This window comes from Gymnoscopelus braueri, assembly GCF_963280865.1.
Source record: "Gymnoscopelus braueri genome assembly, chromosome: 5".
NCBI lineage: Eukaryota > Metazoa > Chordata > Actinopteri > Myctophiformes > Myctophidae > Gymnoscopelus > Gymnoscopelus braueri.
This window is the reverse complement of record NC_137606.1, coordinates 17,175,047-17,202,834: the sequence shown is the minus strand read 5'-3', so window position 1 is coordinate 17,202,834 and position 27,788 is coordinate 17,175,047. Positions and strand designations below refer to the sequence as shown.

The 27,788-nt window shown below is 41.1% G+C and overlaps 1 protein-coding gene and 1 long non-coding RNA gene across 2 annotated transcripts in view; one reads left to right on the top strand and one right to left on the bottom strand.

Annotated features, from left to right (window-relative positions):
* The window catches only part of veph1 (ventricular zone expressed PH domain-containing 1), a gene marked incomplete at both ends in the record, with an annotated part of 186,807 nt that overhangs the window by 143,196 nt on the left and 15,823 nt on the right, over positions 1–27,788 (top strand). The window contains 1 exon segment of the mRNA XM_080429094.1: positions 25,732–25,868. Within this exon segment, the coding sequence (XP_080285220.1) occupies positions 25,732–25,868 (137 nt within the window).
* LOC308085000 lies at positions 5,256–7,427 on the bottom strand. The gene is made up of 4 exons (XR_013933134.1): positions 7,371–7,427; positions 5,851–5,935; positions 5,503–5,567; positions 5,256–5,349 (listed from the first exon to the last, which is right to left on the bottom strand). It is a non-coding gene; the product is annotated as an uncharacterized lncRNA (long non-coding RNA).

The following is a 27,788-nucleotide window of genomic DNA, read 5'->3' as shown; positions in this document are numbered from 1 at the left end:
TCTTCAATTGAATAAATGACCCTCATCCACTCAAATGGCATTAATCCACGAGGCTCAATTAAAACACTACTCGAGCCAACTATTGGAGCGTAGCATTCATCTGGTATTCATTCAGATGGTAGCTGACGTGCAGTGGGACCAGCCTAGTGCTTTTTATTTTGGTTCTCTACTCTTGCATGTCTTTTGCATTGTCATTTCTTCTTGATGTCCCTGACGCCACAGGGTCCCTTCATTTGGCCCTGCCGTTGTCATCACCACCACCCATGACACTAGATGCCTTTTTTTCCAAGCATGTTGTGTGGTTGGTTTCTGAGATACAACACAGGAAGGCAAACCCACACAAGCACATTAATGCACATACACATACACATACACATTCACGAACACACACACACACACACACACACACAGACACACACACACACACACACACACACACACACACACACACACACACACACACACACACACACACAGACGCAAGCACACACACGCAAGCACACACACACGCGCGCACACACGTGCACGCACGCACACACACACACACACACACATACACACACGCACACACACACACACACATGCAAGCACACACACACGCACACACACACACTCACACAGAGATACACGCATGAATGCACACTGTATGAGATACCCACATTATGTGCAGACAGACATGTATGTCACACACACACACACACACACACACACACACACACACACACACACACACACACACACACACACACACACACACACACACACACACACACACACACACACATGCACATTTTAGACCACCCATACCCCTAAAAGAGTACCCAGGCCAAAATAAATCCCCCCAGATCTGAACATACCAGTGTAATCAGCCTACTAAATGAATGACTGCAACAGATGAATAATTACCTTTTTAGAAGACGAGTAAAATGTGTTACTTTTCTCTTCCTGGGATTGTGTGTGTGTGTGTGTGTGTGTGTGTGTGTGTGTGTGTGTGTGTGTGTGCGTGTGCGTGTGCGTGTGCGTGTGCGTTTGTGCGTGCGCGTGTGCGTGTGTGTGTTTGTGTGTAAAGATTTTGTGTCTGGTTTGTGGGAAAACAGCGGGGAGGTCCATCTTGTGCTCAGTTTCATTCCACTGTATTATGTGAGGTTTAGGGATGTTCTAAAAATCTCGATAAACATTTGTTGACACCATTATACCAAATAAAAACCAATAAACCTCTGGCAGCTATATAGCACAACATTTTCATGACTGTTAGATATCAAATGGCAATTTGTCTCAAATGTTTGTGTTTAGCGCTGGGATGTCGGCTGTCTAATTTTCATCAAGCTACACCCAGAAAATGTTAAATGACAGCGTGCGGTTCTATTACTACATTCTTGTCCACACAAATTACATATTTTGGTCGACGTAATTTCTTTGCGGTCACAACAGTGAGTTTGCATGTAGCACAGGCACGTACATCTGGGTAATAGGGCAGAATTCAGTGTGGGTATTTGTGGCTACTGTTGTGCGGTCCACACAGTGAGTGTAACATTATCATTGGTAGTGTGACCAATGCCAGATTTTTGGGTCTGATACCGATCCTGACTTTGGAGAGTCCTAGACCACCGATTAGCCATGTTTGATATTTCATGTTTGATATAGACAAAAAAAAGTCCACCATTTTCTCATCAATTTGAAAAACATAGGTTTGATTAAAGTTTCACTTTGAAAACAAACAACTTTTTGATTGATAAACAATACATATGAATTGAACTTTATTTCATTTAACCACTTAAGTCCTATTTTTAGAAACCTTCTAAATAGCCAGTCTACAAGTTCACAACGTGTCGCAACTTGACATGTTTTGAGCTTGTAGATCTACTATATCTTTACGCCTATAATGGTATACCCAAAATAGGGGACGCCAGGTAGAAAGTAGCCTGGGACCAGACGAATCTGCCAGTGCAAAAAAAAAAATGCCCTCTGCGATTTGGGTCTGGCACCGCTCCGTTTGTGAATCCATTTCCTGCTCCCGAAGTCTGGGGTGACCAATCAGGGCCCAGTATTCAAATATGGGAGACTGTAATTGGTAGTTGGTTGTAGGTCTAACCAATTGCGTCCAGGGCCATTGTTTTGATCACGCCCCTTGGGGAAAAAAACGTCCTCATAGAAGCACCAGACTCATATCCACGCAGTGATAGAGTCTGGCTACGCGAGGCTAGGTAGAAAGTGGTTAGAAATCAGGACGCATTGGCTGCATAATTCCCTGCATAATTTGACAAATGTCAAAAAGGTTAACAATATTCCGTATTGACCCTTTACAGGTCTGTAAGACTAACCTCACAAAATGTTGGTGTAAGTGTTTAACTCGGAGCACTAGCATGATAGACCTGCAAGAAAAACACCAATGACATCATATCACTGGACTCCAGCTACCGTACACACACACACACACACACGCACACGCACACGCACAGGCACACACACGCACCCACACACGCACCCACACACGCACCCACACACACACACACACACACACACACACACACACCCACACACACACACACACACACACACACACACACACACACACACACATACACAATTGATCGGAGTTAGCATGGAGCCTGGGCCAGGGATTTTATTGAAACAGGAAATGAACACATAGAGAAAACATCTTGCAGCCAAGGTGAGCATAAAAGCCTTGTTAAAATCACAGCAGTAGTGGATGTGTGTGTGTGTGTGTGTGTGTGTGTGTGTGTGTGTGTGTGTGTGTGTGTGTGTGTGTGTGTGTGTGTGTGTGTGTGTGTGTGTGTGTGTGTGTGTGTGTGTTTGTGTGTGTGTGTGTGTGCGCGTGCGCGTGCATGCGTGCTGAGCGTACGTGCTGTGTGTGTGTATGCATGCATGTGTGCGTACGTACGTGTTCACATATTTGTTTAGATGACTGCTGGCTTGGTTTACTGCGAGTGTAAATTATTGAATGTGTTTGCAATCATTTTTTATATTCTTTTCAGTCTACTCGTGCTGAGTTATCCAGTTGTTGCTTTGACTGCAGAACTATTCTTTGGAAGGCAGAAGCTGGTGTGTGTGCGCATGCGTGCGTGTGCGTGTGCGTGCATGCATTTGTGCACAAACTAGTGTACCTGTATATCTAGGTATAGTTTTTGTTCGTTCAATCTTGCATATGCATATCTTTATGTTTGTGCGTGTGTGCCTGTGTGTGTGTGTCCGTGTGCATATGCATGTGCATGCCTATGTTTGACTTAAGTCTTTGGTTGTGTAAGAGCTTGTGTGTGGTATTGTCTCTGTGGACATGCTTGAAGAAAACCAGTGACAGCAAACCAATTACCCCACAAAATAAAAGTGAGAAACCTTTGACACAAAAACAATCAAAGGCATGCATGTTGACCTGTTTGTCTCTGTATGACTGTGTTCATCGCTTGACCTGTCCATATCAATGACACCTAGGCCTGTCACAATTATGACATAATCGCCTGATCCCAATTATTTGACATAATATAAATTACTTTGCATAATCGTCATAATTGTTTCCATATTGAAAAAAAATCATACATTTTCAAACATAAAAAAACAGAAATAGCAGATCTACAAGCTCACAAGTGAGCTTGTAGGTTGGCTATTTCCACTATTTAAAAAAAAACAGTTTGAAAGTATAAAGTTTTTATCATCTTTTGACAAAGCCTAAAAGGCAAACGGAAATGTAATATGTATTTATATGTTCCAAAGTTCAAAGCCAAATAAACAATGAAATGGTTAATCGATAACTGATATTTCATGCTCGTGACAGCCTTATGTATGACTGACCTCTTCATGTCAGTGACACTCCCAGATCACTGACCCAGAGTCCCACAGCAACACTGTGGATGACAAGTCAACAAACAGTAGACTCCCACATGGAAAGAAAATATATGAACCTATATTGCCACATATATGTTCAACATATATGCCACATATATGAAATTGGACCCCTACATATATGTCTTTCAACATATATGCACATATATATGCATATATATATGTATATATGCACATATATGTGCATATATATGAATGCTGCATATATGCCCATATATGTAGGGGTCCAATTTCATATATTCATTATATATATATGCTAAATATAGGTCATATATGTATATTTACACATATATGTTAAATATAGGTCATATATGTTTATTTACACATATACAGTATGTTAAGGATATGTATACCTACATAAATACAAATATGCATACCTACATGAATTAAATAAAACACAACATCTAGAAGTTATTAAACATTTATTCAAAATCTCAATTAAACATAATCACAACAGAAAATAATTGGTTGATCTTAGACAGGAATAATAATTTCAATTATCTGCCTTTCGGCGATGCCTGAGCTCTGTCAACTTGCTGTTGATGGCTTGACCCAGCTGGCCTTTAGTTGCGTGCGGCCACTTCTTCATTGTTGCCTCTGCAAAGAGACCAAAAGGACATGAGACGAAAAATGCCTCGAGTCTATCTTCTAAAGACTCCAAGCATATAAGTTTTGCTACACCACCTGATTTAGTGTACATGAGTTTCCTTGTGAGTTTATCGGCTGATAGCCAAAAGCCTTTATTCAAACAGTATCTATTTGATTAGTTTATTCTTTTTTTTTTCATAAACATGCAATTATTTTGAATTGTCTGAAAAGTGAGTGCATTTATGAGTCCAAGACACCTTCTATATTTACAATTATTGGTTAGAATTATGTAATAATAATAATAATAATAATAATAATAATAATAATAATAATAATAATAATAATAATAATAATAGAATTATGTAAGTTTGTCTTGTCGAATGATCTCATGGTATGTTTGACATCACATGAACTTCACTTGTACGAACAACAGATTATCAGCACAGGTTGTTTACCAGAAAGAGCTTCGCAAATAAATTAAAGGCATGAATGAAAATGAATGTTTTGCACATAACTTTCACTCAAAGCCAATCGAAGTCCATCAATCGCTTCAGGAGGGAGGAGACAGGAGGATAGACCCACTTTTCTGGCTGAGCAGCTTTGTCGTGTTGGTGCCACCGCCAATGGGTTGATCCCAACGAAACATCTGAAATCACAAATCACATATGGAAAAGGTGCACTCATAGCTGCTCTACAAGAGAGCACATTTTTCGAGTTACATATGATGGTTCTACTTCAAGCAGAAAGTTACCTTTGAATGAATGTGTAACAGCCGTGCTCCTGTGCACCAGAGTGAAGTTGTAACTGGAAAAGCTGCCAGTCCAGCCAGGAAGTTGATCTGTGGAGCCACAACGACCGGACCCTCAATGCTCAGCATCCATTTTGTAGCTGTGAGAACTTCACCTAAACATAATTAGACATATATGGTTTGCATGTTAACAGTGTTCGTCTGTTGCTTCCACATAACAAAAGATTGTTAAACTAAAACATGACCTCCATATAGTCTCCGTATTTGCAATGCTTTAAAACAGATTAGAAAAAAACAGTTTACACTACCTAAGACAATTAGACGAGTCTGGAAGCTTCATTATCCTTTCAACAACTGCTGCTGTCGCCAACACCTAAAAGACAGAAAAACAAATAAAAAATGCGTAGTCATTGACCCCAGCTCAACAGTTGAGGGTAACAGCTTGGTGTAAAAGAGTGGCATAATTTTTTGTACAAGCTATTAATTGTATTTGCATACATAGTATTAAGAATTATAAAGGAGGAAAATGTCAAACAACAAAAAAGAAAAGTATCAAACGAAAGTAAAAGGTATCCAAACATGTAATAAAAAAATAAAGACATCCTCAGACTCTATTGCAAGTAGAGACATCACGTAGCAGCAGATGTTTTTCTCACCTGAAAATCGTCTTCGCACTTCTTCGTGTCCAGTCTTTGCACTGGTGATCAGTGCTCACTGCAAGCCAGGTGTTTCTTTCAGCATCTGTGATAGTAGAAATAGACATAGATATTATTTGTGCGTCAGTAATTTAAAATGTAATGTTAACTCATCAGATTGCTCATAATTTGCATGTTCACGTCAAGGACCCCCTAATTAGTAGTCTATGTACTTGGCTAAGGACTCAAGATTTGAGTTACAAAAGTGTTTCAGAAATATTCCACACAATTTGTTTACAGTGTTTTTTAGTTTTTTAATAGCTGATCTACAAGCTCACAACGCATCACCATGCGCTGCACTGTGAGCTTGTAGATCTGCTATTTTCAAATAGGCAATTTAAACTGATTTTGATGCTATATAACCTCATTTACCTGGGGACCACCTGGAAACCCCCCAATGACCCCTGGGGGTCCCTGGAGCCCACTTTGAGAACCACTGATAAACATTACCTGCTTTTGTTAGCTACTGTCTGCAAAACAAAACTAAGTAAAAAAAACGGATTACCAAATCTGTCAGCTGATTTGATTTTGTTTTATCCATTGGTACTATTTGTACTCTCTTTCTCTTAATTAAATGATTGTACTTTGTACTGTAGGTTTCAAACAAAATTCATAGATATGATAATAATTAATTACAGTCAAAACAAATGAGGCCAACATTAGCTTTCACTGTTGTGGAATGATTTATACCTGAAATAAACACTGATATGCACCACATGGAAATTAATATGCTAATGCCATGTCTAAGACTGTGTTACACGCCCCAAAAACCTTACTACAAGCTCACAATGTGTCGCTGTGAGCTTGTAGATCAGTGATTTTTGGGCGTGCAACAGTGTCTTACCACGAAACATAATTTAAGCTTTAGACCCGAGCGAATCACGACATTCATGACAGTCATGAGGAAACTTCAACCTGGTTTTTGCACTTTCTCCATTTACGGCCCTACATCTACATAAACTTTCATATTTCAAATATAAAGTGCTTATCTCATGGCCACGGATGTTAAGTCACTTCGGGTGGGTGTAAGTATCCGTATATTCCGGATTGTTCATAGAAAAGCATTTTAATCCGATCGGTGGCCATTGTGTCATAGACTTAAAATGTATCAGAGTGCAGTACACCTCCCAACCGATAGGGTCACGTAGTTGAACGCATAAGGAAATACGGAGAAAATGGCCACCGATCGAATTAAAATGCTTTTTATTGAACAATACAGACAATACGGGTATTTCTGAGTGCCCGAGTAGACTTGTAACATCCATGGCCATGGAGTAAGCACTTTATATTTAAAATCTGAACGTTTATGTAGATGTACAGGTTCTAAATGGAGAACGTGCAAAAACCAGGTCTAAGTTCAGCCATGACGCTCGTGACGGACGAGCGTCGTGTGATCCATGGCTAATACACAAATATAACTGCACATTTACGATACTAACAAGTTGGATAACATTTTAATTCCATAAACTAATTAAACGTACCTGTTATCTAGTAGAGTAGAAGCATGGAAGCAACCGGTTTGTAAATAAATGTTCGCTGAGCAGACAGACGTTACTTCCTCTGTTTCAAAATGAATAGGCTCCGCCTTCAGATGCATGACGTAATGTGTCATTGTAGTAGTTCTCAACCTGTGGGGTCGGGACCCCGAGGGGGGTCCCCAACATGATTTTGGGGGGGTCCCCAGATGACAGTGAAGTAACAATTTATGTAACCTTTTTAATACCTAAAAAAAATATATATATATAAAAGAAAGCAAATAAAAAGACCATTACTGCATCAAAAGTAATCAACAAAGTATACTAAAACAACTGGTCAAACGTTGGCCAAATTGTCCAATAATAATATAAGAAAAAGGCAAAAATAACCCACCGAGTCGTTGTTGTGAGCTTGTAGATCGGCTATTTTCACAATATTGATCTGTGGAACGGAGTCAAACTAAATGCATCAACTCCTACGTGCATATTGGTTGGGGCGGGGGTCCCCAGTTCAAATTATTTTGGGGGATCTCGGCCTGAAAAGGTTGAGAACCACTGCTGTAAGTAACGGGCACTGCATGGGATATCTGCACACCTCAATGTAAAATTGGCTATTTTGTCCAAAATGTAAAAAAAAATGTAATATTTTGAAAATATTTTTACGTAAAATAAAGTATTATATTTATAAATTATTATATGTAGTATGATTAGAAAATTCTTAAACATTTGACAATCAAGGTCTAATATTTCTATAATTGCTACAAATTGCTACAAAACCTGTATAGCAGTCATTTTGGGGCATAAACAAGAAGTTGAATGATAAAATTAATAATGCTAATAATAACTGATAATGATGATTATGTTCACATCAAGTAAAACATTTTAAATTGTTGTGCCTTTTGTTTATAAACCCTGTAGCACTTTGTGATTTCCAAAAATGTAAAGTGCGTTAAAATGTATTATTATTATCATTATTATTATTGTTATGTATACTTTACATTACTGTAAAACTATGTTCAACAGTTAGAATATAACCTGACTGTAATTTAGAGAAAAGAGAAAATGTGTAGAGAAAAGAGAGAAATAACTCAAATGCAGTGGAAAACAGAAAGGTCTTTAGTTGTGTTTTAAAATTAATAAGAGTAGTAGCAGACCTAATTAAACAATATTGTCTTTATACATATCTTCCACAATCCACAAACCACAATCTACATTGAATGGAAATACGTAGATATAGAACTTTGGATATTACCTTGCAAATAAAAAAAGTGAGCTATATATAGGCATTATGTATGACATATGCAAAAAGTCAGATATATACTAGCTATATATGTAGGCATATATGTAGGCATTTATGACATATATGCAAATATATGAGCCTGATTGTGGCATATATGTGGACATATATGTTGATATATAGGGAATATATGTCTCATATATGAGCTATATATGAGACATATTCCCTATATATCAACATATATGCACATATATGAACCTGAATATGGCATATATGAGGCATATATTCGGCATATACCTGCCATATATTGACATATATGTTCATATATTTTCTTTCCGTGTGGGCTGAACCACTTTAGAAAACAAGGCTTTCTGAACATTTCCAAGCATTCCTTGCATACTTTTCACATGTCCAGGGGGGCACAGAACGAGGTATTTTCTGGGGCTGAAATTAGACTTTACTGGAATACTTTCATTAACTTCTTGTATTAAGTGAATGCACTGTTAACACACTAGCCACTTTGGGAATCTGTTTTCACCACAAGCATTTAGGCCTCTATTGTGACCGCTCTTATCGATAATTGTATCCAAGAAAATTCCCCCTCTCACCTTTTTTTTTGACTTTTCTGCCTTTATTTATAGTGGAAAGTGGAGATGGACAGGAAACAGGGAGAGAGAGTTAGGTAGAGACATGCAGTAAAGATCGTCGGGAACGGGACTTGAACCCGCGTTGCACTGTTAGGCAATTTTAGAGCCTAGGTGCCCGGACCACTAAGCCATGGTCCAGGCCCCCCCTCACCTTTTGTCCAGTTTTACTTAGAATTTAAATATTTCCTGGGTTGCACTGAAAGTGTTTCTTTGTACATTAGGAGTACTGCATGAATTTTGGGTTAGAATTTCAGAATAAAAGAAAGTCACTGGTTTCATTCAATTCCTCTACCATTTTCTGGATTAGTTTTTAGTTTTCTGTCAACTGAGTACTAGTACGTATACTAACCAACCAACCATCAACCAAAAGTACCATGTGTAGCCAAACAGAAGACAGTTGTTTTGCTAAAAACATAACCCTGACGTCCTTATTCTGGGCATTATGGGTGACAATTTTCAAAAACCTAAACAAAAAATGTAAACATGTTTTTTTTAAAAGTGCAAATAGCCGATCTACAATATCACAACGTGGCGCATAGGGGGATGTTGTGAGCTGGTAGATACAGTAGGCTATTTGCGCTATTCGTAATATGACAAAGTATAGCTTATATGGTTAAACCTCATACAACTGAAAGTCATGAATCATTCCAGCTACAATGGGGGTCCGACTGTAAGTCATGATAAATCACAATAATCTCTCACCTCATTTCACCTCTCTGAAACAAAATAGGAGGATAAGGGTGAGCCAATGTAATTTATTATTTTCACAAATTAAATACAGTATTTTGTGGACCACATTCAATGTGGACCTGCCAGCGCTACTATTAAACACGTGCACGTACTGTTTGCATTAGAATGGCAGAATTAGCCAAGCACTTAGTTTATATTGGTTTTTTAATGAAATAGTGCTGACTTAGCATCATCGCTGAATGTCCATTTAAGTCCTGCTGCGGTTTGTGAAAACAGACGGGCAGTTGTTCTTAGGTTAATGATGTGTTTGTATAGCAGGAGAGAGAGAGGAGAGAGAAAAACACAAAGATGGACAGAGTGAGAGAAGCAGTGCCGGACAAGGTACTCAACCTACCCCAGTTCTTGAGTCAAAGTATACTCCTGGTCAAATATTACTCAACGACAAGTGAAAGTTTCTCTGTCAAATTTGTACTTGAGTTAAAGTACTGGAATAGCCTACTTGCTTTTTAAATTACTAAAATATTCAAAAGTGCATGCTTTTAAAAATAAAACAATTCGATAGTACAGCTCACCAGTATGAAAGTACATTTACATTTTTATATCATTACATTGTTGTATTAAGATTTAGACATTTTCCCTCCAAAAGTCTAAAGATTTTCCAGAAATGTACAACAATACTGGTGATTGTGACACACTGTGAACTTGTAATTCTGCTATTTTCACTATATTTGTAATAGGGCTCAAGTGGTTAATTCATAATTTACTTTTTCCCTACCTAGAAATGTTGTAGAGTCAAAAGTACAATATTTGTCTTTAAAATGTAGTGGAGTGAAAGGCACAGGTATCCAAAAATACAAATACTCAAGTAAAGTACAGATACTCAAGTACAGCACTGAAGTAAATGTACATGAAGAGAAGTGACTAGATAAGAGAGGACAACGAGAGGGTGAAAGAGAGAGAGAGAGAGAGAGAGAGGAGGGAGAGGTGAGAGAGAAAGTTCCCAGGAATGCTTTCCACTGCAGGGCAAAGTGGAGCCAGTGGTTATTGGGACTTTAAGTTACTTCATGGTTTACTGTTGATTTACACTACTGGAATGTCTTTGAAGTGTGCAGTGATAGGTGGACCATGTGCATGTGTGCTTCTGTGCATGCACGTGCATGTTTGTGTGTGTGTTTGTGTGAGTACAACAAGATGCATGGACTACAATGGAAACAAGCTACGCCAGTCCACGTTGGCGTTTTCCTAATGAATGACATTGTTGTGATTTAAAGTATCCTATCTACCTACTTCTCTCTCTCTCTCTATCTCTCTCTCTCTCTCTCTCTCTCTCTCTCTCTCTCTCTCTCTCTCTCTCTCTCTCTCTCTCTCTCTCTCTCTCCTTTTTTTTCTTTTTACCTGCTTTTTCTCTCCTCCTTCTACTTCTCTCTCGGTCTCTGTGTCTTATTGTCTTTCTATCTTTCTGTCTTTCTGTGCCCTTCCTTTCTGATGTCTACTTGAGTTCTGTCCATCTCAGTTGACAATGTCTCACTTCACACACACACACACACACACACACACACACACACACACACACACACACACACACACACACACACACACACACACACACACACACACACACACACACACACACACGTGCATGTGGGAAGCACTCACACATACACAATGTAAAACAATCCAAGTTGATGCAACAAGATGGAATACTTTGAATAAGCCTTCCCGTCATTTTGTCATTGATCGAAGGGGGGAGGGGGGGGGGGGGCGGACAGACATTGATCCATCTAGGGAACCCCAGCAGGACTCCAGCTGTGGTGAGCCAGAGCTTAAACATAGCCAACATTTAGTACGCATCGGTACCCGAGACTGAGTTACGCAAGTTGGGGAATAAAAATGGTGTCGCAACCGACTCTAAGAGGACATCAACGAAGGCCACTTGACTGAATTTGTCCAGTTCAACGAACCCGAGAACCGAGCACACACACAAGCCCTTGCAGAGGCTCACAGGAACTGATATTACTGCTCATAAACCAAATAGTAATATAGTAGGAGTTATGTTCAACGGTAATGAGTGGAAATGCCACCAGTCAGTGGCGATTATATAGGGGGTCGGCATTGGGCACCCCCCCCCCCCTGATTGGCCAGCTAAGTTCTGATCTATTGATTAATTTAAATATATATGTATATTTTTTATATATAGAGATTTTTTTATTGATTGATTGATTAATCTAGCTATTTGTTGAATTCTCATATAGATTTGTCATTTGCATACAAGTGGCATCATTGTAAATAGATGGCATATGAAATGAAAGCCTGCTAGGTACTTATAGCAAGGCGTTAATAAGGTGACATCATGGATGGAGCTCTCTCCCTTTGATCTCTGCTCTGCCCTGCAGGAGTTAACTAGCATGTTTTTTCCCCTAAACTACAATAATAAGGACTGTCTATCTATCACCCTGACAGGTGCATGAAGGATATAACATGTAAGCAAGCTGTGACACTTACATGGAATGTTACATTATAGGTTACATATGTATTAGCCATGGTTACAGTAGATTTATAGTGTTGTCTGTTGACAATGTGTTGACCTGTGAGCCCACCTGCTATTTACAGATATACAAAGTTAACCATACAATACTGTGCACTTCCTCACAGATGGTGTTTTCTGTTAACCTGACTCAGCCAGATGGGGGCGCTATTGAGTTTCACAATACACCCTGCATCTGGGATCGCTCAGGGAGTAAAGCTACCCGGTCGCTGCGTGTACGAACCAATCAGCGGCTGCTAGGGGCGGGATCATCCAATCACCTGCCAAGTAGCTTGAAAAAATCACACCCAGTGTGAAGAGAGTGGTGCCTTTGAATTAGTGTAACTGGTTGCATCCTTGTGTTGCAATCAGCTGCAGCTGTTGAGGCCGTGCTCAAACGGACGGACGGACAGACGGACGGACGGACCCACACACACGGTCAAGTGTAGGAGTGGCTGGCACCACTCAAAAATGTAACACCGCCTTGCATCGATTCTGCTACCGGAGTTTCAGATGGAAGTAGGCTGTGAAACAAAATGTGTGTCGCTGTGTGTCGCAAGCTTCTTCCATTTGGCGGAGTCAGGTTAGTTTTCTGTCCCTTCCATGACAAAATCTTGCCCCCCCCCCCTCCTGACAGAAAAAATGCCCAGATGCCGCCAGTTTGACGCCCCTGGTGTATAGAGGGAAAAAAGCAGAGATAAAATACAGACCCCTGGGGGACCCCAGTCTAGAAAGTATACTGTTTAAGGTTTAAGTGGTTACGGGAAGTTTAAAGGCTAATAGGCTATGATGTAAGTGGTATCAGTGGTTTGGGACCAAGTTAAAGGCTATGTTGTAATAGATGTCAGTGGCTAGGGTGAGTGCCTTGGTTTCGCCTTCCCTCCCACCGGAGTGATCTGAACGCTCAATGAATAATAAATAATAAAGTCCAGAGGTGTATGATTTATAGTTCTCTGGTAGAACGCTCACATTTTTGATTGCTGAGGTGAAAGTGTCTGTTTTCACTGTTTGATTAAAGACCTAGTTGTTTTGATTTGTTATTTCCTCTACAACATGTTTTTGCAAAGTCAGAAGTGCAAGCATAAACAGTTGTTTCTGGGAATCATGTGTCGTTGGCTTTTGCACTGATTTATTTTTCTAACTTGTGGTTATTATGAAATGCTGTCACTCATAGGGAGTATTTGATTAAAATGTAGTGTGAGGAAAAACAACTAGTGCTCACGCCCTTGTTTCCTAAAGCAGTGGTTCTCAATCTGGGGTACGGGGACCGCTAGGGGTCCTTGGGGAAAATGTTATCAAATGGGAGTCTGTGGCCTAATGCCAGTGTTGGGGAGTATTAAGCTACATGTAGTTGAGCTAGGTAGCTTAACTACATTTTGCTGTAGCTTGCTGGTAGTTGAGCTACTTTCATATTTGTGTACAGCGTCAAGTAGTTAAGCTACTTTCTGGGATTTTTTTTGGAGCTCAAAGGGATATTTCACTTTAAAAAAAACTTTGGGTCAATTTATCATCTACTCAGGCTTTTGTGAGCCCCCCAGACCATTTTTAAGTTGCTTGATTCAGTATTTAGATATATGATATTCATTTTATCAGACACGCCCCCTTCCTATACAAACCCATTATAACTTCAAACTCCATTTTAACCATGTTAGATTCATCAAATCTATACACCCGTCCTTGGTTCTGCTGACTCACCCGCACTCCTAATACGCGAAGGGGCCGTGTTTTTTCGATAACTTTTTTCACTTATTTTACTTTTTTTTAAAAATTGTATTGAATTTTTTTAATTTTCCAAAAATAATATTAAAAATAAATGAAAAAAGTTATCGAAAAAACACAGCCCCCTCGCGTATTAGGAGGGCGGGGTGAGTCACCAAAACCAAGGACGGGTGTTTTTGATGAATCTAACATGTTAAAAATGGAGTTTGAAGTTATAATGGGTTTGTATAGGAAGGGGGCGTGTCTGATAAAATGAATATCAAATATCTAAATACTGAATCAAGCAACTTAAAAACGGTCTGGGGGCTCACAAAAGCCTGAGTAGATGATAAAATGACCGAAAGTTTTTTTGAAAGTGAAATATCCCTTTAACTACTCATTTTACAAGCTACAAGCTACAATTTTGGGCAATAACATAAAATGAATACATTCATTTTGTTTAACCATTGCTGTGTTCTTGTACCAGAACCCCCTTTAAAAAAGCACAGACTGTCCCCTTTTCTTACATTCTGATTGCTATTAGGGTATGTCAGGGTAACCGCAAGGCTCGCCCCAAAACACGTCGCACCCCATTTTCTGAGCAGACAGCTCGCCCCCAGCGTCAGTCCAGTCGCTCCACTCGAGCAGAAAACCCTCGCCCCACAACGACGGTCCACTCGCCACGCCGGTGCGGAACGCTCGCCCGGAATGCTCGCCCACAATTCATATCATAGGGTCCATGGTTGTGCACACAAACAACATTTTAATCTAAAATGACGTTTTGGTATTCGTCCATAAAGTTCAACACTGGTGTCCCAGTCAGTGCTGCATGTGAGCAGCTTTTCAGTGTTGGCAAGGATGTTTCTCAGTGACAAACGGAACCGTCTATCTCAGTGGTTTTCAACCTTTTTCATGCCAAGGACTAAATTGATATACATTTGGCCGCGGACCCCCATTTGAAAATGGCCAGGGACCGCCAGAAGCAAAGATATCAGTTAATTTTCGCTTTAAAAAAATATAAATATTCAAAGATATGCACACTTTTTAAAGGTTTTTCAAAAATAGCAGATCTACAAGCTCATAGCGCGGCACTCGGTGCCGCGCTATGAGCTTGTATATCTGCTGTTTTTGAATAGCCAAAGCTAAGCGGTTAAAATGATTGTGAAGCTATGTTAACTAATTTTGCTGGGGACCCCCTGGTACTCCCTCAAGGACCACTGGTGGTCCCCGGACCACTGGTTGAGAACCACTGGCCTATCTGATAAGAACTTTGAGAGACTGCTCGCGTGTCGCGCAAACTGCCCTGGCATCTAAAAATATATAGGCCCAATTATTCAGATAACGTTGATTGTTATGAAAAGGTTGACGTATAAAAAGAAAAGAAAGTATTATGCAACATTCCAGGTATCTGGAATCTTTCAGAGAGAATGTAACATTGTTTAGTTATTCTATAGGTGTATCGGTGTAGCTATCATTATACATCATGTATACAAGAGACCAGTCTTTGGTTTTTAGCGGTGCCAGCCGCTCTACATTTGACCGTGTGTGTGTGTCTGTCCGTCCGTCCGTCCGTCCGTCCGTTTGAGCACGGCAAAGATGCAACACATGCGCCACTTCAAGACATGCACACACACACGCACGCACGCACACGCACACACACACACACACACACACACACACACACACACACACACACACACACACACACACACGCGCGTAACATGCGGTCCTGCGAGGCGCACCGTTGCAACACATGCGCTACTTAAAGACATGCACACACACACACAAGCCAGTACTGCACACGTGCGCACGCACGCACGCGCACACACACACACACACACACACACACACACACACGTAACATGCGGTCCTGCAAGGCGCACCGTTGCAACACATGTGCCACTTAAAGACATGCACACACACACAAGCCAGCACTGCACATGTGCTCATGCTCGTGTGCGCATGCGTGCGCACACACACACACACACACACACACCCCCCCACACACACACACACACACACACACACACACACACACACACACTAAAACGACCGATCTACAATGTGGCTAAAAATTATTAAAGTATAAAAAGTTATAAAAGTAAATAAAGTGAGTACAAATATTTAAAAGTAAATACCTTGAGTAAAAATCACACCCTGTGTGAAGTGGGCGGTGTCTTGCTAGCTAATCACAATACTGAATGGAGTCAACCAATCATGTACAAAAGATAAATACATTTATTGAAACACTCTTTATGATGGACGAAACCATAACTTGAAAAAAACAAATTTTTGTTTTTTTTCAAGTTATGGTTTCTTATATAGGGCTATGCACATGTGTCATGTGACACTGGCCAATCACAGTCCTGAATAGACTGTGATTGGCCAATCACAGCACAGGATAATTGTACAAATTTCCTGGGCCCAGATCACAGCGCAGGAAAATGTACATTTTTCCAAATCTCACTTATAGGGGCGGTTTCACCGCCCAAAAATACTTAAGAGTACTTAAATTGAGTAAAAATACTTAAAAGTTGAAAAGAATCATTGAAAATCACACCCAGTGTGAAGTGGGCAGTGTGGTCATCACAGTGGTCATCATAGTGATGGAAGCTCACTTTTTTTTTAAATGTATTTTTTGAAGTGCATAATCCTATTTATAGGTTATTAATGTCATCATGTGTCTCGCTAGCCAATCACAGTGCTGACTAGAGTCAGCCAATAGAGTCAGCCAATCACAGTACAGCTAGGGGTGTACTAATGAGCCAATCACAATCCAGCTAATGAGGTGTCCCAACCCCACTTATAGGGGCGGCTACACTGCTCAAAAATACTTAAAAGTTGAAAAAAAGAGTAAACTTACTTAAAAGTTGATAAAAAGAGTAAAAATACTTTAAAGTTGTAAAAAAATAAAATAAATACTTTACAGGAAATAAAGTGATTAAAAATACTTTAAAGTAAATACACTGAGTAACAATACTTAACAGTACTTACATTGAGTAAAAATACTCAGTAGTACTTCAAATAAGTAAAAATACTTAAAGGTTGTTAAAATTTGTAAATATACTTAAACATAGTTAAAATGAGTACAAATACTTAAACATAGTTAAAATGAGAAAAAATACTTAAAAGTTGATAAAAAAGAGTATAAATACTCTTTTAGTACCGCCTCAATACCAGCACCCACACATCAAATAGAGTAGTACCGTCTGAATGCCAGCGCCCACACATGAAATAGATTTGTACCGCCTGAATGACAGCACACACTCATCAAACAGAGTAGGCACCGCTTACTCACACTGGGAGTGATTTTTTTTTACACCTTAATAATTAGATAATAAGTGCAGACAATAAGTGTCATTACAATTTTGTGTTTAAAGAAGACTGTCTGTGTGTTGATTGACGATCAAATGTCATGTAACAGTATCCTCAACAGATCCTCTTTTTTGTGTAAGTCTCTAGTCTTTCTTTACTTTAGGAGCACAGATGTTTACTAATGAAAATGTCAACCTTTTTGAGTCAGTGCAGAGGCATATTTCTGCTAGCATGAGACTCTTTTGGATAATATATCTTGTTTCATATAGACCACATGCACATTCTCAATTTAACGCTGGAAAAAAAAGGTAGTTGAGCTGCTTTTTCTATGTAGTATGTAGCTGTTGCTTTACAAGCTACATTTCTCCAGGGGTAGAAATGTAGCTTGATCAAGCTACTGCCATGATGAACTACTTGTAGCTTTACAAGCTACGCTTTCAAAGTTGTTTCTCCAACACTGCGGCTAATACATATCAAACAGGGGGTCCTTGAAATGAAAAGGTTTGAGAAACACTGTCCTAAAGTCTAAGTGAGAGTAAAACAATTGTTTTCTCTAAATGTTCTGTTACGGGATACACCTCTCGTGTCTGTAAACAAACCAAGTCGAGTAAATAAGAACATGTAATTTAAAAGCATCCACGTCTTTGTAGCTGTGGGAGAAAACAAGACACGTTTGGAGGAAACAGTTACCATACAGATTCCGGTAATAATTTGGCTTGGCTCACAATAAGTTGTGAAATTCTGTCATTCTTGTCCAGAGCTACAGGTTGGGCTATGAATGCCATCGCTCTGTCTCCGAAATGAACATGGTTTTCATTTATCCCATGTGCCATAAACTTGTTAAGGCAAACTAGATACACTCTCAACTCCAGGCCCACATGTTCTTGGTCAGTTTCTCCACTTTCTGTTTTCCCTTAAGGTTATTTTTTTGTTTTGTGTATTTGTCTATATTTTGTGTTCTATTTCATTCTTCCTGGCCACCAGAGGCTGGGCTTAACACGATGATATCCTTCTTTGTGCATGCACAGCAGGTCAAGTGTTTAATATCAACAGTCACATGTGACCTGGGATGGCCTAGCCCTAGGGCATAGCATATAGGCTACTACTGTATAAACCCACATCACATCAGCATGAAAGATGTCTCTCCTGGTAGGTAATCTGTGAATGCAGGTTCAATCAGAGAAAGAAGTTAGTTTTTCACTATAAGCCCGGCATGGTTGGAGCTACAGTTGTGTCCTTCCTACATAAAATCTTAGTGTTTTGCCAATTATTTGGGGGCCCACTCGCAATATCTTCACAGCACAGCTCTCCAGTGGACCACAGGTTGGGACACAGGTTGCCCTAGACCCATGGGTCTTCACGACGTGCACGCAGGCAGCAGCCGCAGCACTGGTCCTGATGCAAGCCAGCTAGAGGTCTGCAAATCCTCCCAGATCTAGACGATAGGCTCATTTGTGATCTGGGGTTCAGGCAGGGCAGGACACTACGACCCCGCTGCTATGTCATGTGACTTTTTAATTTCCTCATTTCCACCCGGAGAAGAGGAAATAATATGGTGCCAATATGGCAGTAAGTGGACCTGTTTGCCTCGGAGTCCTCAACCCACCGCTTTCTTTGGTTCTCTCTGACAAGTTGACAACAAGTCTGTTTTGGCTGGATTCCCTGGCACACCCATTGACAGTCATGACAGATCATCAGCATGCCCACTTGCCCAGGAAGACCTGATATCATAGCTGCCCATACCCAGGCCAGAACACCTACAGTTTTGGGGTACCTACACTCCTAGGGGTATGCGACCAGGTAGAAATCCAAACCATTTTGGAGCGCAGTCTGCGGAGCATGCCACACAAACAATTTACTGTATAATATATACGTGTAATAATATATAATTTACTTGTATGCGTATATGTACAGTATTACCCTCTTGAATCTTGAATGTTATTTCTCTTGCATTCTGTAGCAATTCCCCCACTTCTGATTATTTGGTTAATATAGCACCACAACCATGGAGAATGACCTCAGAGCTAACATGACACCATTGAATAGCTCCATTATTCCGCTTTTTTATGGTTTTAACCACAAAATAAGATCTGTGGAGCCGAGGGCTTTTGGAACCAATGGCTTTTGGACAGTAGTATGGCAGTGTCTGGCATGTCCCATAGACACATGATTGGATATCTTAAGGCAGCACAGCTCAGGATACTGAGGACAGTGCAGTGAACAACACACGCCTGCCTGGGGATGGTGACGAGTGAAGGGACAGAGTTCACCAGATGTGTACATGAAAGCAAACTGATAGCACCTGATGCAATGATTTATTTATCACATTTTTAGCTGTGCCCACGCAGCTACTATAAGCCAGCGGTTCTCATGTCAAGGACCCCCATATTTATATGTAATTGGCCACAGACCCCCATCTGAAGATATTTTGTGCCAGGGACCCCCAGAAGAGATGATTCCTGATGGATAAAGTGGTTTACCCCTGGGGGTCCCCGAGCTACTCTGTTGGTTGGTCGGTCAGTCCGACATTTTCAAGCGGAGACGGAGAGCAGGTTGCAGCTTATCACGAATTACGCCCTTGTCGGTTTTCGTGTTTATAAAAAAACCTGAAATGTTGTTTCGATAAACCCTTGGCAAGCAAACACAGTATTTGTGGAGTTGTGTAAACAATGTTTATCACCTACATAAACAAAGGAACACACACAAAGCTGGTGTGGTCTGCAGATGTTGTAAAGATATCGTTTGAGAGGTGCAGGATATAACGAGGCCAAACACTAACACCAAAACTCACTCTGCTTTGGGCAGAGATCTTCATGGCTAATCAGTGATTAATTAGACGTGTGTGTGTGTGTGTGTGTGTGTGTGTGTGTGTGTGTGTGTGTGTGTGTGTGTGTGTGTGTGTGTGTGTGTGTGTGTGTGTGTGTGTGTGTGTGTGTGTGTGTGTGTGTGTGTGTGTGTGTGTGTGTGTGTGTGTGTGTGTGTGTGTGTGTGTGTATGCATGCATGCCTGTGAGTTTTACTCATACGGATTCCTGGACCTCTCTGCCCTTCATCATCAGGATGTGATAAACACAGACACATCAGAGCATAGACTAGAGTTTATACAGTATAAATGGGGGCGGGACATACAAATTCAATAATAATGCAATACAAATATTTAATTGGACTCCAAATTAAATGTATGGCCCCTGGTGCAAGATGCATCATCACATTTTTTCAAAAGGTTTCCCCTAGTTTTACCCAGTGGGAAAAATGTGATACACAATGACAGCTACCTATGAAATCACTATTCTTTTATTTTTAGGCAGACACTCCACATATGACAAGTGAAACACAAGAAACTAGAAAAGTGTGCTCCTCGGAGCACAGGTCTCCGCCAGACCGGGTTGCCTACCCAGGGCCCTCAAACTTTGGAAGGTAGACTTATACATCTTGATCACTTGACCCCAGAGATAATGTGTTTCGGTTTGTGTTAGTTTTGGACTTGAAAAATGTAGGGTGGCATTTATTCCTTGGCTTAGTGGGAATGTGCGTGCAAAGTTTCACGGAAATCGGACTCTGCGTTCATGATTTGAGGCATTTTGTTAAAAATGGGCCACTACTGCTTTGGAAGCCAATCTTAGCCAATCAGGATGGAATATGAAAGATCTGACAGATTTGTTTTGATTGATTGATATACTTTATTAGTCAGAAATATAAACAGCACGAGGTACAGTCAGACATTAAGGCTAAAAGGACACTAAGGCTAAAAAGTTTGAATGATGTTTGGACAAAATCTGCTGGAGTGATATTAAAAAAAAGATTGTGCAAAAATCGGCCTCCTGGTGGCGCTATAACAAGCCCATGTGAAAAATTCTCCCGTTCTGCTCTGGCCTCCAGGGAGTGTGCATGCACAGTTTCACGCTGATCGGTCCAACAGTGCCGGAGATTAGCTGCTCACAGACAGAATGATGGACAGACACAAGGGCACACGTTTTCAGCCTGGCGGAGACAATAAGTGATAAAAAAAAAAACGTAATCATTGATTTTGATGTCATAGTACCTTTAAGCCTTGTCAGCTCTGGTCAAATAGTGGTTGTTACCGACTAAACCATTTTCCAGTCTTTCCCTTTGTCTATTTTGAGAAAACATTAGAAATGGCAATCATATGGCCTCATTTTAAACACACAAATCTGTTCTCTTGGGAATGCGATGCTTTTCTCTCTAGTTCTACCAGTTTGTGGCCGAGGTTTCTATCAAAGGCCGTTGACGCCAAGAAAGTTATCTGAGAAAGCCTGTGACTCTCAGCAATATTCAGTTCAAAACAGCATCTGTCGTTGTTTCACTTACTTTCTGTTCTGGTCTTTGGTGTTATGTTTGGCCCTGCTATGTTTAGCTCTGGTTTGGACTGTTCTGTTCAGCTCTACTTTAATTGGTTAGATTTGGTTCTTTTTTATTTGGTTCCCGTCTGTAATCTTATGCTTTTTTATGTAGTGATACAGTTTGTTTGTCACTGTTGTGTAAACCTAAAGTGGGTCTCCTTATCCCTGATTTGATTAACCAGTATGTGTGTTAAGTAAATCATTTTATTATAAATAAATAAAAAATACATACAAAAAGGAATAGCTAAATAGTTTTACTTATATCAATGATAAATTCATGTTTAACTAGCTAGTAGCCATAATATATAAGATTGGCAATACACTTCAACACATAAAAACATCTTCTCACAAATAACTGCAGTAACAAACCAAAAATATACTTCTTGACCCTCATATTTGTCAAAAATGTATTAATGAGAGGGTGAACTTCACTCCTAGGGTGCCACCCGTCTCGTAAAATACAGAATTGTCCATTAATTGACAATTGAATTAAAGAGCAGACTGTAAAACAGTGTCTGTAAAACACTATATTGCATGATGGTGGAAGGGGGGCTCACTTATTTCTCCACATAGAAGGTTGGCAACCCTATCGCTCCTACTTTGCAGAAGAAAATAAAGTAATGACCTAAAATGACCGCAACCATCCAGCAAGAGCAACAACAACAGTTGAAACAGTAGAAAATAAGAGTGCCCTCTGGAGGTTACCCCAATTAGTTCCCCTCTCTACATCTTCCCTCTCTGTTTCATGGTGTCCCAGCCATCAACATAAATCACCCATAACAATGTACACATTATTTGTGGTATGTGAAGATGTGTAGTGTATTATAATGTGTATTACATATCACACTCAGTCTCTCTGAACAGCACTTCATTTTGCTTTGGCTTTATGCCTCAGAATCCGTCCTCTGTCCGTCTTCAGTTGTAGTTCCACAGCTTTTAATTGATAGGACGACATGTTGGGATGGTGTCTGTGTCACAGGGAATTTGTCCTGCTCCTTACAGGCTTTGGGGGTCATTCTCTCTTTTCCTTAAGTAGCTCTTTGGGACTTGCTTTCTCCCTCAGCCAGCTGAACTTTTCAGGCTGGGCTTCCTTGCGTTCTTCTTCCATAGCCTCTGATCCACCACATGGGATGATAGTTCACCTCGTTTAGTCAACTCCTGCTGGGGCTCCATGGGAGGAAACATGCACTAAGCAAGAAGCTTATGGTGGACCTCTCTCTCTCTCTCTCTCTCTCTCTCTCTCTCTCTCTCTCTCTCTCTCTCTCTCTCTCTCTCTCCCCATCTTCACATTGAACTACATACACACGTGTATGTCAGGCTGTTTCTTTATGACAATGTAGGACTGGCGTTCCCATCCATCACCCTCAGCTTCTGTCTGCCGTCCACGTAGATCTTTGAACACATGGAGCTTTGCTTTGCAGTCATCCTGTCGTTACTGCTGTTATTTTGCCTGCATGGACATGTGGTTGGCCTTATCATAAGCATATGCCTGACACAGAGACATATGAAGAGTTTGGGCATATTCACTGTACTCACATGGCTCCTCACTTGCTGACAGCCCTGAGATGAGGACAACGGGGAGCCTGGGATGTCTGCCATACAATAAAAAGTAAGGAGTGCATCCAGTTGAGTCAGGCGTGACATATTCACGCCAGGGACTTCTGGTGTGGATCCAGTGTACCCAGCATATCCATCAGGGTCCTATTAAACCTCTCGGTGGTTCCATTACCCTCTAGATCAGGGGTTCTCAAACCTTTTTATACCACAACCCCATATTATGAGGGATTTTTTTTTTGGCGACCCCATCACCTCCACACCATGTTTTGATATCATGGAATCTCCTGGGCCGTTTTTCACTTTTGCATTTGACTCTAGGGGGAGTGATTAAATAGACTGACGATGACTGGAAACCGGCGTTTGGTCTCTGCCCTCAGCCCTCCACTTCCGGTGGTGCGCCTATGTTTTCATTCCCACTACTAACAATATTTCTCCACGGAACACTAACACCATTTCTTCCACGGAACATCGATCGTTTTGGTTATAAGCCCACTTGTTTCTATGATGGAAAAATAAGTTCGAATGTTACTAACTTTCCGTTGTTTTGTCGGCTCCGAGGACGCTATTTTTAAATGAGTTTGGGTTTGTTTCCAGTGGGAAGCGAACGCACAGATGTAAATCCCGCCCACTATATTTGATTGGGTAAAGCGCGGCCTGCTTCCTGATCTGCACGCCCACTTGTAGGCCAATGCTCACACGTTCTGAACGGGGCTCCCGACAGATTCAGTAGCACAGCTCTGAATCTGTTCTTGAGAGATTAGGTGTTTAGTGACCTGTAGTGTAGAAATGAACCAATCACAGGATCATCTCTTTGCCCTGCCGTAACCTTCTGCTTTGTCACTGCAGGAAGCAACTCTGTTTCCAATGCCAGCATTATTATGGCTCATTCAGCCGTTCAACTTGATAAGACAGTGGTGTTTGAGGACAATTTGCATGTACTGATTTCCTCTTGCTGTTCCTGGTTTTCAGTAGCTGAGGGCATGTTTGCAGGGCCTGGGTGACATCTTCACTGGATAATCTGGACAATTTACCTTGACGGTACTGAATATTGAAGTCAAACCTGGACAGTTGGGACAACCAACGCTGGCCGGTCGCATCCTCTTTAGAAGTGATCATCACGTATTTTAGAAGTTGCAACGCATTGTGAGCTTGTAGATCTGCTATTTTCTCCGAGCGGTTTCCCCACAATACGAATGCTGGGGTTGAAGTGGTTAAAAGGATTTTCCTGTTGAGCACTGGACACCAAGCCCTGTTACTCACTATCATAGTACACCCACACATTTAAACAGGCAAATACGCGCGCGCGCGCACACACTCACACACACAGCCTTCCTTGCATTTGATAACATTGATGTTGCACAATTTAAATATTGTGCATTAGTCACCATCACCCGACATGTTTTTTCTTTGTGTTCTTTTCTTGTTCTGTTGTGTAAGGTGGATTGATAGTAAGGTTTAATCCAATTGAAATCGAAATGAAACCACATGCGCACACACACAAACAAACAAACAAACACACACACACACACACACACACACACACACACACACACACACACACACACACACACACGCACACGCGCACGCGCACGCACACGCGCAAACACACGTTCACATTCCCTCATCTATCTTAGATCAGAGCTGCTTTACTCATCAGTGCCGAGACAAAGAGTGACTCTGTTTTGTGTAATGTTGTGGTGGAGGCAGGCAGCACCATATCACATCCTGGACCCAGTCAGAGGGAAGAACACCAGCGAGTTTGGCCTGGGGTCTGAACTCATGAAAGAACTTTAATCCAGCTCCAGGAGATGGAAGACTATGTGGGCGAGTGTTACTAATCACAGCAGTGACTGTGCTAGTGCAAGCTCGCGAGTGTGTATTTGTGCGTGCCTGCTTGCACGTGCGTGCCTATGCGTGCTTGTGTGTGTATGTGTGTGTGTGTGTGTGTGTGTGTGTGTGTGTGTGTGTGTGTGTAATGCCAGTGTGCCCTACCACCTACTCAAATACAGACGATAAGAAATACAGACGCATGACTCAGAAACAGATGCCTTCTGTTGATTCAACGTGGCTCAGTTGAACTTTACCCTCTTGTGCCCTTTGCCATTGTTCTTATGTCACAGTGATGGGTGACGGGGTGAACAACAGCTATAGGAAAGGTATCAGACGTATCGCCAAAAACACTCCAAAAAGCAAAGTTACACATGAATGACTTTAACTCGGAGAGTGGATCCGTAAGGGTCCATTTGGTTCCACGTGTACAACGGCTAAAGTGTACTTAAACAAAATAATACTTAGTTTACAGGTTAATGTGATGTGAAATCCTTGTATTGTTCCCGTAGTTGTGAACCAGGAGGGCCAGCCTCTGATGGAGGGGAAGCTGAAGGAGAAGCAGGTCCGCTGGAAGTTCATCAAACGCTGGAAAACACGCTACTTCACACTGGCCGGAAACCAGCTGCTCTTCAGGAAAGCCAAATCAGTACGTGTCCTCTTATCCTGCATACACACGCACGCACGCACGCACACACACACACACACACACACACACACACACACACACACACACACACACACACACACACACACACACACACACACACACACACACACACACACACACATACACATATCACTTCTTTGGTGCAAAACACGTTTGAATGGGCGTGGCTAGCCATTCAGGGTCTGCAGCCAGGCTGACAGCACTCTTGTATGCCAAAGTAGGGCCTTCATTCATTTACAAAAGAAATAAAAGGTGAAATATGGAGATGCAAGGTTTCTGCCTGACAGCAACGATATGTACATACAGTATATACCATACATTACCATGTCCTTCTGACAAATGGCCGTGAAATAATTCTCATTCGTGTTTTCCGTTTACACATCAATTGAAGCATGGTGAAATACGCTTTGAAACAGTGGAAATCTCATGATAAGCTATAATGTCTCTGAGGGAATTCAGTCAAGATGTACAGGAAAGTTCTCTGGCCCCAGCATGGAGCCCTGAGGGGCTCCCAAGGACGAGGTGTGATGCTGCAACAGCATGAGTCACTCTGCCCTTCTATAAACTCTTGACAATATTTATAGTAACAAAAACAGAAAAAAAGATGTGTGTGTGTGTGTGTGTGTGTGTGTGTGTGTGTGTGTGTGTGTGTGTGTGTGTGTGTGTGTGTGTGTGTGTGTGTGTGTGTGTGCGTGCGTGCGTGCGTGCGTGCGTGCGTGCGTGCGTGCGTGCGTGCGTGCGTGCGTGCGTGCGTGCGTGCGTGCGTGCGTGCGTGCGTGCATACGCGAGTGCGTGCGTGCGTGTGTATGCAGGCCGTGCATGCCAGTATGTGTGTACGCCAGTGTGTGTGAGTGTTTATGAGTGATCTGAAGAGAGAGCACTCCATTGGGCTTTAACTGTACTTTGTTGACCCCTCCAGCGTCTCTGTACTGTATATAGTAGTGAGTGACTCTGAGGCCAAAGAAAATGTGAGGTCATTGGACATAATAATTCAGCTGAAAGAGGGAAAAGGGAAAAGATTGCTTAACCAAAGCCATGGATGCAAAACAAAACCATAGCAAATGTGTTGAGGTCAATAGTCTGATACTAAATCCTAATACTAAATTGACTGTCTCCATCAGGTCAGGTACTGTAGGTTATTGTGGGCCAGCAATGTTCGTAATTCTCCAATCAGGATGGAATAGAAAAAATCGGACGAATCCGTCTTGATCATTTGACTATAGAGATAATGTGTACTGATTTAGCTTTTTCTGATTTGTTTGGACAAAATGTGTAGGAGTAATATTTTTTAGTTTTTGCAAAAATCGGCCTCCCGGTGGCGCTATAATAGGGCAATGTTAAAAGGGTGGTATTTGTTCCTCAACGTAGTGTTAATGTGCGTGCAAAGTTTCACCGCAATCGGACGCTGCATTCATGTTTTGCGGCATTTTGTTCAAAACGGAGCACTCCTGCAAACTTTGGAAGCCAATCTTAGCCAATCAGGATGGAATATGAAAAATCGGAAAGACCCATTTCGTTTCATTTAAATTTGTATTGAAAATCGTGATGCTCTTATTAGGAACAGAATGTGTTTCTGACGTATCAGGACCATGTATAGTACCTACCATTACATTGTCTTTTTATTTAATTTTGTCGCTCAAAATAATAACCCTGTCGTGCCCGATGTGAATGCACCTCAACAATAAGGAAATACCCTATATAGTCAAGAGAATATGGATCTTTTACAATATGTAATCCACTTTTTAATTCTGTATTTTTCTAGTTACACAAGCAGTGTTGTTCTGAAGCAGTTTTGACTAATGGGAGAAGTGTTTAAAAATATCGTTATTCCCATTTGGCAAAAGAGACGGGTAAGGAGAGAAATGTTTTGGTGAGGCTAAAAGTTGGCGGGATAAAGTC